This window comes from Protomyctophum bolini (genome assembly GCF_963924005.1).
Source record: "Protomyctophum bolini genome assembly, chromosome: 17".
Lineage (NCBI taxonomy): Eukaryota > Metazoa > Chordata > Actinopteri > Myctophiformes > Myctophidae > Protomyctophum > Protomyctophum bolini.
The window spans coordinates 11,594,189-11,607,553 of record NC_137878.1 but is presented as its reverse complement, the minus strand read 5'-3'; the positions used below and the strand labels follow the sequence as shown (position 1 = coordinate 11,607,553).

General features: G+C 42.3%; 1 protein-coding gene across 1 annotated transcript; it reads right to left on the bottom strand.

Annotated features, from left to right (window-relative positions):
* Positions 1-3,751: 3,751 nt before the first annotated feature.
* Positions 3,752-13,365, bottom strand: srd5a1 (steroid-5-alpha-reductase, alpha polypeptide 1 (3-oxo-5 alpha-steroid delta 4-dehydrogenase alpha 1)). The gene is made up of 5 exons (XM_080787783.1): positions 12,913-13,365; positions 11,754-11,920; positions 9,914-10,015; positions 4,995-5,145; positions 3,752-4,404 (listed from the first exon to the last, which is right to left on the bottom strand). Exons 1-5 carry the CDS (start codon positions 13,221-13,223, stop codon positions 4,338-4,340), a joined length of 798 nt encoding a protein of 265 aa, XP_080643909.1. The 5' UTR covers positions 13,224-13,365; the 3' UTR covers positions 3,752-4,337.

Sequence of the window (13,365 nt, the reverse complement as noted above, 5' to 3'; positions counted from 1 at the left end):
ATTATTCCCCGTGAATGCATGATGTCCCCCGGCTCCTCCACCACCACCGCCGCCGCCGCCAATAGTCCTTTCTAATAATACCGAGAAGCAGTTAGGGGATGGACTGTCCGTTCCAGTAGATTCCTGGGATGAGGAGGAGGATGTGGAGCAGCTCTTCGGGGGCATTCTGCCTCCTCCTTCTCCCTCGCCGTGGGGATGATGGTCCGCCGCCGTGCCGTTCGGCGGGGTCAGAGGGTTCCCGGTGGCGGCGGTTGGCAGCATGATCGCGGCAGCGCCGTGGTTAACGTTGCTGCCGTTCGTGATGCCGCCGTGATGGCTGCTGCTGCTGCTACCGTTCAGACACGCAACGGGAATAACGTTCCGGTTGTCGCCTGACGCCGCGACATGTTTAAAAACGTCCAGCGGTGCTGGATAATTGAGACATTGATTATTACGGTGCTGATGTGCCCGTCCTCCCTGAGACGTCTCCCAGACGTGCATCCATAAGGCGTTCGCAGGTCCTTTCTGTTCGGGCTGAATCCAAGCGATCCTCGGATCCATTCAACTTCTTTTTTTCCCCCTCTCTCTTGGTAACTAAACCACCGACCACGGTTACAATGTTACAAACCCGCGCGACTTCCCGAAGACCCTGCTGCTAGTCAACCCCTGCGTTACGAGGAGAAAAAAAAGTGTTAAAACATTAAACCGACCCGGACCACATTGATAAAGTGGCCCTTGACGCCGCTAGCTGAAAAAATGCTAGCAGATTTCCCTACGGGAATTCAATATGGCGTATTCTCTTCAAATCGATGCGCATGTGTAGAGAGAGTGGGATTTTTTAAATGATGGTCGTGTGAACACACCCCCGTCCACCGCCCACTCTTTGACCGCCAGTCCCTCTAGCTCTCTCAGCTGGCGAATTGATTCATTGCACTGTTTGCACAATATAAATATTTGGACTACATTTTACAAATATTTATTTGGACGACAACAACCCTATAAGCACGAGGGAAACGTGTTAAATTAGATTCATGCAGCGGCTGCAGCCCATGGCAAAAGCAAACATGATTTATTTTCTTTATTAGTTTTATTTTCTTAATACCAAAACATAAAAAATGGCAAGTGGCATTGATTAAACGAGAAGTTCAAAATCTTGTGTTTTGTCTCCCCTCTGCGTACACTCAACAGCCTAGACAGCTGGAATTTCTCCATGCATGAGCAGATGTGCAGCAGTGGTAGTGTAAATGTATCAACCAGTGTTAATTTTGTTGACTAAGACTAGTAAAGACTAAGTCAACTAAGGTTTTTCAGAAGAATAAATAGGACTAAGACTAAATGGTGTGTTATTCAAAAGACTAAGACTAAATCAAAGTATTGTGAAAAACACCCCTTATGCTTATTGTCAAGGACCCGTAATTTGATATGCATTTAGGCCACATCATGGGGGTCCCATTAGATTTTTCCTATTTTTTTTAAACATATAATTATTAGAATCCTTTACATTCTAAAAGGATGCATTTCAGGTATACTGTACACTGTACTTGCACATGATGACAAGACACATATTCATTATCTCGTATTTACTGGCACAGCACATGCATGGTGACGGTTAACTGTCACCCAGCTGAGGACCCCCTGGAACACCCCCCCATGGACCTCTGGGGGTCCCCGGACCCTATGTTGAGAACCACTAGTGTGTACTGTATGCGAGATTTTTTTTTCCTAGGATAGCTCAGGGATTCGAGGAATTTGGAGCACTGTGATTGGTTGTCAGTAGTATACTGTCTTAGTTTATTCCATGTTGTACGCTGCAGTTCTGTGATGCAGGCAGTCACGGGAGTGTCAGTTTTGTAACACACAGCAGGAGGCGTTGATCATTCCAGACAGTGTATGCAATCAACCCTGGAAACTGCCATCTTCCAGCCCATTAGGGCTGTGATGGAACCGGCGGCAGGGCTGGGGCTGCACTATAGCCCAGCCAACAGCACCTTCTGTGATAAAACAGACAGACAGACAGACAGACAGACAGACAGACAGGCAGGCAGGCAGGCAGGCAGACAGACAGACAGACACAGAGACAGACAGACAGACAAGAGAGAACCCCTTGCATAATATCCACCGCTCCGCCCCCCACCCTTTTCCTCGCGTGCAGCATGTGACGGCGTCGAGGAAAACCCTCCCCAGAGCAACCGTGTCAGCTAGGATAGTGTTCTCACTCTCTACACACGCACATGCGTACACCTCTCTCACTGTCTCCTGTGGAAATGAAGGCTTCTTCATACTGTACAATACATCCTAGTTTTACTGCTGTTTGAAACGAGGGCTTGCGAGTGGCCCTGCTTTAGATAGGTTCACTGATTGAATAACATGACCTTGTCCTTGTCCATGGTGCAAAGGGTGGTCCACCCATAATTTCCCGACGGGCAAGGATGAGGATGAGATTATGAATATCAGGCCCTTCCTTTAATCAAAAGCAGTGTGTGTGTGTGTGTGTGTGTGTGTGTGTAGCTCCCACGGTCGGTGGTTGTCTTTTGTCAGCGTTTGTTCATGGGATTATTATCAATGGACTGTTGCTGAATGAATGATATCTCTAACAATGCCAACAGCAAGAGAGAGGAAACAGACAGAAAGATAGAGAGATACTCCATGCTGGCATTGAGGAAGTCGAGCTTGAAGACCAAACACAGCAGCAGATTTAGGAATGGGAGGAGCTGGCTGAGATTGAGTGTGGCCTGAATGGTAATGAGGCTGATTTTGTTGCAACATGTTTAACCCAAGTGGGAGATTACAGTAAAATACAAGTAAAAGTTCACATACACTGAGCCTATTGTCCATGGGACATTCAGTCTGTTATCAACCACTCGGCAACACAAATAGGAAATCCATCGTCGCTGGCAAGGAGGTGAATGGCATTAAAAATTCTAGAGGCCTGCCAGCTGTAGTAAATACAAGCTGTCCATAAAGAAAGAGAGAACGTGTGGACCTCTAACATGAATGTGTCTCTCTCTCCCTCCATGTGTCTCTCTCGTACACTTCACATGCATGCATGCATTACGTACAAATGGCAATCCCATAATTTATTCACAACACCATGTGTAAAACTGAAGGGAAGATGAATTATTTATCACCAGCCCACATACTCCATTTAAAAAATAACATTTAATTGTCCAAGCTCAAGAAGTTTAGTCTTCGAGATATGATGACATGACTTACAGCAAGGTTGTGGCTATCATTGGAAAATATCCCCCATAGGGAGAAAGAAATGAAAGTGTTGCCAGGTCCATTGTGTGCATATCTACTGTAGCATGCAAGCCCTGCCTTGCGCTTTGTCAGCCTTTACTCTCAACCATGGCTTTATTCATGTTAATATCACCCCCTGATACACCGTCTGAATGGAACCCCATCGCCCCTTCTCTTCACCCTGCACACTGTACTCTCTAAACTAGTTATTACAGTATATTGTCATATACTGATGAGATATAACATGTTCAAAATTAAATGCACGCACGTGCGCGTGCGCACACACACACACACACACACACACACACACACACACACACACACACACACACACACACACACACACACACACACAGACACTCCTCATTTCAGGCATGGATGAGTTATTGGGAGCCAATGCTTGATCTCCATTTGATTTCCCCTTTCTGCTGTCCCTGCACACAGCAGTACTTCTCTGTGCTGTCTTACAATGTCCGTCCCCCCCACCCCCTTCTCTCTGCCCCTCCCTCCCTCAGTACTAGATGTCTAGGTAGGTAAAACCTCTGTTATTCATTCCATGACTATGGACTTTAAAATGGATGAAGGCTTCATGCAGCCAAAGAGGATGAAAATTGCCGCAGCTGTCAGAACGAGATGACTCCAGAGGACTGATGGAAACCTCACCGGACTGTTCTGTATTCAAGTCACATATTCCTCTCTAGAGAATATGCAAATCACCAGAGCCTGTTAAAAAGCTGGGAACCCTTTATTGCCGGTGGAGCTCCATATAAAAGCGAAGTATTACGTGTGGGTGGTCGTTATCATATTTCCCTCCGTCTGCACCGAGAACGGTTACATTCATTCTGAGGATAAGGAGGTCCAGTGTGAAAAGAATAATCAAAGAAATGTACAGTACATAATACAAATCTCCATTAGATAGCATTCAACAGTTGCTTGCTCACAGTTCAGATGAAATCCTTTCATGAGGTATTAGCCCTGTTTTGACAATCTGACGCGGATACATAAAAGCTGCTTCTGTATTAGAAGAGGGTTTGTTCTAACATCCAGTTCATGTCAACAAACCCTTCACTGCCAAACCCAGGAACTTTCCTATAGCTGCCAGGACACGTTGTGGTTCTTCAGAAGAGAAATGGTATCAAAGCTTTCCTCGATTTCGGGTAGTCCTCAAACTTTGCATGGTACCACCTAGACAGAGAGGGAAAAGCGAGACAGTTGAGAGGGAGAGACGAACAGAGAAACAACTTTTGTTGTGTGTTGTACAAAAAGCATGTCGTGAAATGTTGAGACCACGTGCATGTGAAATAGTGAACATGTCACATTGTGACACTTTGTGGATTTTGTAGATCTGCTATTTATGAAAGCTTTGAATTACTTAGATGTACAGTCTCACAACAAGTTTGTAGATCTTTAGGGTAGATGGAAAAAGGAGTGGGCCAAGTATAGAGTCCTTAGAGACCACGGTCAACTAAGACTAGGGAGGGTTTTAAGTGATTAAATTGCTAAATTGTGATATTATCAAACATAAATATCAGCCAGCCTACATTGCCCAAAAGGAAATGCATGTATTTAATTCAGTCTAACCAGAAGCAGGGATAAAACATTTACCGCCACCGGTGATAAGAAAAAATGAATGAGTGAGGGACCAGGGTGGAGCCGTGGGGGGTTTGGTATCAAAAGCAGAGGCATGGTCGGTCCACCACCAAATTGAACCCAGTGTGTGCGTGTGTGTGTGTGTGTGTGTGTGTGTGTGTGAATTTGTATTTCATTCATCTTACTTGTGATGGGCCACAGCTCTGCTGGACAGAACCACAGCGGTGAAGATGGAGAAGGACACACTGTGGACAGAGTAGCCGGCCAGAGCAAAGCCCGCCCACTCTGCTATCTCTCCAAAGAAGTTGGCTCCAGACACATACTCAAACACACCGCCTACAGGTGGAATGCGCAAGAGATTAGATCAGGTATGCCAATCATGTCACTGTTACGTCAGGAAATAATTGTTTCGACATTTCATTGTGCGAAGAGAATCAATGGCAGACTTTCATCGTCTGGAATTCATCTATAGCTGGATTGGGGTCTACCGATTCGCTGCTTACTTACAACTTTATTGTGCTATAAAGCTGTAAGTAAGCAGCGAATCAGTAGACCCCAATAAAGCTGTCGACAAAGTGCAAGTGGTGAAAGACAGCGTTTAAAATGCGTTAACATGTCTACGGTAGCTTCCTCTCACACTGACCATAGATGGCTGGTGAACATTCCCGATTTGAAAACAGGCCATGTGCACAGTAGCTGCCCTAGCCTCTGTGAAAATGTCAGATTCTTGGCCGAGAAGATTCCAGACATGCCTGGAAGTTCATTCGGAGTAAACTCAGCTAAAAGCTTCCTCCACAGCCTGGCCTGCTATTTCCACAAGGCCTCGAGGCAGACAGTATCAACAGGCTCATTACAAGTTCACTGGAGGCTCAAGTTGCTAATGTCATAGTGACAGTCTGAGCAACTCTTTCTGAGAACCTTTCATTGAGGACGTGTAGATAGGTTTCGTACTAGTAAAATATTCAGAAACATCGGAATAGAGTGTCAGTGGTTTACTGTACTTGTTTGCTTGTATTGTAAATTTAAGTTAAATAAACGTGTCCTGACATGTGTTCTTCAGGCTGCTGTCTGACCTGATTAGTGTCAACTGCACTCAACTTGCTCTTATTCACTCAGGATTGTCACAATCATGACACTAGTTGACGGTTAATTTTCATACAAATAATTGCAAATAATGTTTTAATTGTGTTTTTGGCATTGAACATTGGAACAAATAAAAATCACATTTCTGCATGCCTTTTAGGCTTTGAAAAGAAAACAATTACAAAGCTTAAATTCAACTCCTCTGATCTTCTTTCTCATAAATTAGGCACAAACATGGGTAAAATTCTACTAATAATACTGACACCAAAATGTGGAATGCCCTACCAACAAAGCAACTCACTTCAAAAGAGTGGCTCAAAGGACAGTCCTGAGGTTAAACTGGGTGCAGAGCAGAGTCTTGACTTGATGCCCTACAACAGCCATTAAACATCTCGATTCCCTATCCACACTTAAAAACTGACCTGTCCTAGCCTGGGCACCATTTCATTTCGGGTATATGATCCGGTCGGGAGCGGATGATATCGTTACATCATGTTGTAGTATTGTTTTGTAGTCGACAGGCAGGATCAATCAAACGGAACTTCCTTTTCTCTCAAACCGGTTTTGAGGGCCTGAGCACCAGTGCGAAGCACTATTGACATCCAAGGAATTACTTTTCACAAACATTAACGTGTTTTTGAGGGCCTAAACATAAACCCATCAGTAGGTCATTCATCATACTTTAATGAACTCAAACTCGCTCAGCATGTATAAAAGACCTTAACGTATTAGTTTTTGGAAAACGGCGTGACCGTGGCGAATCGTCAAACTTCCATATTTCACCACCAAACAGGAAGTGAAATCTGAAATTGGCCAATCTACGAGGTCAAGTTTTTCCTTTGTATAATGCTAATGCTAATTGCCATACAGACATGTGTATATGGTGTCATTGGAATCAGATCAGAGTTCAATTCTGTTCCAATCCTATTCCAATCCAAATTCCTATATTTCGCCGTAACGTTTGACCTTCTTTTCATAGCCACTTGTGAGTCTCCTCATTGGACTTGGTTTAAAGTCCTTGTCCTTCATTGGTGTTACTTGGCTCTGCCCCTCTTCTGATTGGTCAATATTTGCCTCTAACGTGGACAGAGAATGTGAGAGCCTATCCCCTACCAGCACTTGTTTGAGAATCAAAAAACACACTCCCTCAGCGAGCACCTCGGAGGGAGCCCCATGGGAGTGGCACCCTCTGTTCCCTGACCCCACCCCTATTTTTTCCTGTAATTGTATGTCTTGTTGATGAATTGAGTACAACCATAATGGAAACAAAACCCCCAGTGTTTTTTTTGTGTTTTGCTTTTAGCATAACATTGTTGACTGTAGCCTATACTGCCGTCAGTGCCGTACTATTAACAAAAAGTATTCAATGAATGAAGCAATCAAAACATTATTGTCACAGGTTTGCAGGTGTAAAAAAGTGTGTGAAATTATTTGTCGTACAAGCTCATTTATCAAAAAGTGAAAAAGAATAGAGATATAAAGAAAAAGGGAAAACAGGTAAGATATGTCACAAATTCCAAAAATGAGTAGAGTAACATACATAATAATAATAAATAAATAAAACTATAGTAATACAAATATCAACAGATACAGAAACATAGTCCCTTGTGCGTACAGTATAGTCTCACATGCAGGTGAGACATTATTTAGCAGCATACTGTATATCAGACATGTCAGTGTCTACGTAGCCTCGATAGCCAGGCTTTCATTTCGTCTAGTGTCTACGTAAAGTGGCAGTGCCAGTGTAGCAGCAGCAGCAGTATATACACAGAAAAGGTTATTCTGTGTTGTCAGGACAGCCTGGCAACAGGCGGGGTCAGCACTTGTTCAACAGTCTGTTGGTAGCCAGTTGGAAACTGTTCAGAAATCTGCCGGTATGACTTTGGATACATCGGTATCGCTTGCCTGGCCGTGTGAACAGATTGTGGCCAGGGTGGGGAGCGTCCTTGATGATTCTCTTAGCTTTGGCTGCACACTGCTTTTCGTATATTCCCTGGAGGGCAAGAGGCTTAACAACAATGTGCCGGGCCCTCCACAACACCCTCTGTAGGGCTTTCTTGTTGACGGCAGCACAGTTCCCATACCAGGCGCTGAATTTCTTCAGGCGAGGGAGGCGACAGTGCAGGAGTTGCTGCTCCTTTTTTACCACGTGCATGGTGGTCTGTGTGTCCCATTTTAGTTTCTCTGCGATGTGTGTCTGTGCATCAAGGAACTTGAAGTCACAGTCCCTCTCCACTGCAACACCATCGATGAATATAAGGGCACAGGGCAGACATGACAAATAACTTAAATATACAAATCCCGGGAGATCATATAAAAAATATAATTTTACCTATATGATGTGCCCTAAATGCCCACATTTCTCAAAATAGGGATACCAGGTTTAAAGTTATTAAAATACTATAGACAACATGGACATAATTATGCAAATAAATAATCAAATAATTGTGATCAGGGGATTATGTAATATTGTAATCGTGACATCGTCTGTAATTTGCTCACTCATCCATGCCTGCCAGTAGCAAACATGCGTGCAAATGGTGATGTGAGTCACTTTAACACCAGCCAAATCCTTCCACATATCAGAGTCAACGCAGCAAGATCATTTGTTATCATTCACTCGTGTTACGTGTATGTATCCACAGTGGGTCGACCAACCGGTATTATAATGTCATTACATGAGACTGTGGTTAGATCATTGATCTAATTTGACTGCATGTACAGGTCGGTGGTCAACCCAACGATTTCCCATTTTAATTGGAAAACCGAGACCTGGGGTGTGGAGCTCAGCCTGGCCCAGATCTTGTGAAACAACAAATAGGAAACAAGAGTCCAGGCAATGGACAGATAATTAAATATTGGACATTACGCAACAAGTGTGCATTCATGGGTTCTGTTCTCTTCATGTAGACATTTCTGACTGCCTAATTAGGTTTGGCATGGTAAGAATAAGCAATGTTTATTAGATTACAGTTACACTAACATGTGATTTGCAGAGTCAATACAAAAAAAACTCCTGGGGGTGCAAACCCTGCCCCAAAATCTAATGGGTGCATCATTGCCTTGAAACTCACTGAATGTATTAATATTCCCACAGGTTGAGTAGCGCCACCTGTAGTTCCAATTGTCCATTTTGCACATTATTCGGAGAAAAAAAACCTTGCATCTCCATATCTTTTTCCGAATGCCCAATCTTACACTTCATCGTACAACGTCACGCAAAAGCAGTGACAATAGCTGATCTAACGTTTCAACAATGTTTCACGATGCATTGAGAGCTCATAGATAATTTCCCCTATTTTTTAAATAGTTTGAATTTTGCCTACGATATACCCAAAAAGTCATTTGAGGGAGTCTGTGGGTTTTATAAATAGTATTAAAAAAAACAAAAAAGGTTAAACAAGAGCTTGTGACTAAATAATAACTACATTGGATCAGATATCTGAACGATATCTCCAATAGGCATAATAAGCCATTCAGATAATTAACTGAAATTCCTTCAGAGGCACTGAAAGGCTACAGCCAATGCAATGCATTGCACAGTTACCGGAGCTTGGAAATCAGTTATTTTTGGCGAGCGACAGTGCCACGTGACGAAGCATAAATTAGGCTTCAGAGATCCCCGCTGTGGTAAAAGAAACCTTCCATGATGCTGACGTTTCCATTTCACAGACTGGCTGTCTTACCTCATGTGGTGGACAGTAACTAAGTACATTTACATGAGTAAATGTACTTTTTTGTTTTGTTTTTTGCAAGCCCATGACCCTCATTCCGCTACATTTCAAATAGAAATATTGTATTTTTTACTCCACTTCAATTTCTTAAGAAGGGGACTCTTGGGACGTGAACTTACAAAAAGATATTATGAATTAACCAGCTCTATTTCAAATATAGAGCTGGTTAATTCATACTAGCCGTAGATCTGCTAATTTGACTATGAAACTATAGTTGGGAATGTTTTGAAAATGTATGGAACATATTAGGAATTGTTTTGGAAATGTTCTAAATGTATAAAGCTTACCTCTGGGAACCTTATAACCGGTCTCCCCAGGCTTCCTCAGGTTTCGCAGGATGTGGTCAGAATAGACGTTCACCAGCCAACCAAATAGCCACAGTCCACATCCTGAAAACCAAGCAAACAAAAAGTTGATTATTAGAGCACTTTACTGACCTGAAGGATGTTGTCATTTAATATTTTAAAGCAAGCAACGCTACTTTTTTAGAGCCAGACAAATGCTGGATCTGGTCTGATGCCATGTCTGCATGTCTATTTGAGAAAGTTTAATTTATAAAGCATAACTAACCATAACATGTAGATTATCTTTGTGTAAGCACATACCAAGTTAGTTACTTTATTGACACAAATGTATAAAACATTGGGTACTCTTCCAAAGGTACAATACATTAAAATATACAATACACAACACAAAATCCCTTTATACAACAGGAGCTTTCTATTGCTCCACAAGTGACAGGCAGGCATGTAGCATACGCCAAGTCTCTCTGTTAGTGCCCACAAAGAGTGAGCTCAAATCAATATACCCTCATGTCCATATTTCACTCTGATATCTTGTGTGAGGGGTCACACCTGTATGTGCTGTTCGTTTTGTATACCAAAACATACATGTTGTCATGGTGATGAATGGTGGACACAAGGGAGCTGGGGTTAGGTTGTGCCTGTGACATCATCATCATACCCGGAAGTCATGTGGGAATGCTTACTGAGTGTCAAAAACTACCTTCTGGCCTTAGTTGACAGCCCATACATGCAAACAGAAAATCTGATTGCATTAAACAATGTTAAACGACATTAATTGCCACTAAATGGTAAATGGTGCATTTATATAGCGCCTTTATCCAAGTGCATTATATAGTAATGAAGCCATGCAAGGTACCAACCAGCAGCTATTTCGGGAGAAATAGAGGGTATGCGCGTGACATCGTCATCAAACCCGGAAGTTATGCAGGAACGCCCACTGAGTGGCAAAAAACTACTTTCTGGCCTTGACAGCCCATGCATCCAAACAGAAAAGTCTTATCTGATTGCATTAAACAACGTTAAACAATGTTAAACTCCCTTTGCATGTTGCTTTTCCACTCGATGTGCCATTCACTTTAACCCATTCTGACCTGAGATCAGATTCATACGAGGTTTCCGCTGGACACACACTGGTCTGATTAACCCATTCTGACCTGAGATCAGATTCTAAAAATGTCAGTCGTTCTTCGATTCTTCAAAAATAGCAGACCTACAAGCTCGTAGCGCGCCACTCGGTGGCGCGCTATGAGCTTGTAGATCTGCTATTTTTCAATAGCTAAAGCATAACATGATGCTAACACCAAAATGGGTGCCCGGTCAGAATGGGTTAAGCATGCGCATACCCTCTATTTGGGGTTCAGTGTCTTGTCCAAAGACACTTCCGACACCGACGACCTGCTCTACCTCCTGAGCCACAGTCGCCCACTCACTATATGCACTGCACTACAATTATTTGAATACTTTAGTTACTTTGTAGATTGATTATTATAAAACATACATTAACCACTTCAGCCCTGTATACATTTCAGCTATTTGAAAATAGCCGAACTACAAGCTCACACTGCATTGCAATGGGACACATTGTGAACTTGTAGATCTGCTATTTTCAAAAGATTTCTATACAGTACATTTTGCACATTTGAAACCTTGTGAAATGTGACATTCTGCATAATGACTAGGGTACTTTCTAATTTTGGTACCAATAGTAGCCTACTTTTGTATTTTTACTAAAGTAAATTGAATTCCAGACTTTTACTTGTGACAGAGTATTTCTACATTACAAATATACCTAAGTAAAAAGTACTTTTTTCCCACCACTGACCTCCAATGAAGCAGGGGTGTGTAACCCAGTCTGCCGGGTACGTAGCATAGTGGCTCAGGTATCTGACCTGCATGTAGCCATTGTAGACGCAGAACACGAAGGCCAGGACGAAGGATACAACGGGTGTCGCTTTACCTCCTCTGATTAAAAATGGATAGATGAGGGACCTGGGGTAAGACGAGATACAATGACACAGTGAAATCAATAGGTTTTCAATGTAATGAGTCCCGGGATGCAGGTATGGTCTTTTAGATGAGTCCCAAGGACATTTTATGAGTCCCACTTCAACGACGTTAGGAGTCATATTTTGCCATTTTTACAAATTGCAGCATTTAACTCCCATTCATTTTATATGGTTATAATGTGGTTATATTCATGTAGAAAACAGAAGAAGAAATGATTATTATAACTAAAGCTAGCAAAAATAAACTAGAATAAAAACACAGTACAGTAGTACAGTTGTGCATCCCGTGGATGCAGAGGTCGTTGTTTTATTGCGTCCCTTAACTAAGTCAACTTTGAGGCTTAATCAGGAGTTGTAGTAGCCATGGGGTTATCTAGGCGGTGGACATTGCTCATGTCTTCATGTCTTTATGCATCTACATTGTCTTATTCTGTGTTATGTCAAATGTGTGTATATGTGTTCTGCATACTTGGCTGCTGGGTCGCAAGACAAATTTCAGTGTGAACTGACAATAAAGTGCTATATCATATCATATCATATCATATAAACTGTGTTTTGGGATGAAAAATGCAAATTGTATATAATGTAAGAAGCGAGGTTCGCCTAGGGTTTCTTACCTCACCGGCACAACTATCTGTCATCTTTCCTAAGAACTAGTATAATATGAATAATATAGGATATGTATAGATCCTGTTGTGTAAATAAAAAAAAGATAAATGACAAATAATATACAATAATGAGCTTTTACTTAATTTATTTTAACAGAATAGCAACGGCAGCATGTTTCAGTTATGATAGCTGACAACCTTTTGAATCATGACAATATCATGGATATGTTATAAGCCTATTCATATTTTATTTTGGTAGGTTTACCGGGCATATTGTGACATTTTAATCACAATAGATTGCTGAGTGTTACAAATAGTCGCTCATCCGGAACTTCAATAAGGGTGACATTATATGAAAATCACCTACCTATGAATGTAGTGGCAGAAATACATGGCTAGCAATATCTGGTTGGGCATCTGTGAGGTCTTTGCAGGAGTTGCCCACAGAAGCAGACACAGGGGCACCGAGATGGCAGGCAGCTCCTGCACAAACCAGGCGAACTTGACATTGACTGGAAATCCATATCTGCTGGTCGCATATCGGCCATAAGGGACGTTCTCGAAAAGCAGGGTGAAAAATGTGCAAAGTGCCATGAACATCAATAAGTAAGCCATGCTGTCCAGAACATGCAACTCCTCTTCATCCGAAGAGAACAACATGGAGAGGAGCTCGTCCATCTCACTCAGCTTGATACCAGAATCGCAGTCAAAAAGATAAATTAAATACAAAATACAGAAATACAAATACAAACTAAAATATGCAAACTGGAGAATACTGGTATAGTATGTGAAGAATGAATGATGTCAATGTAACAGCATG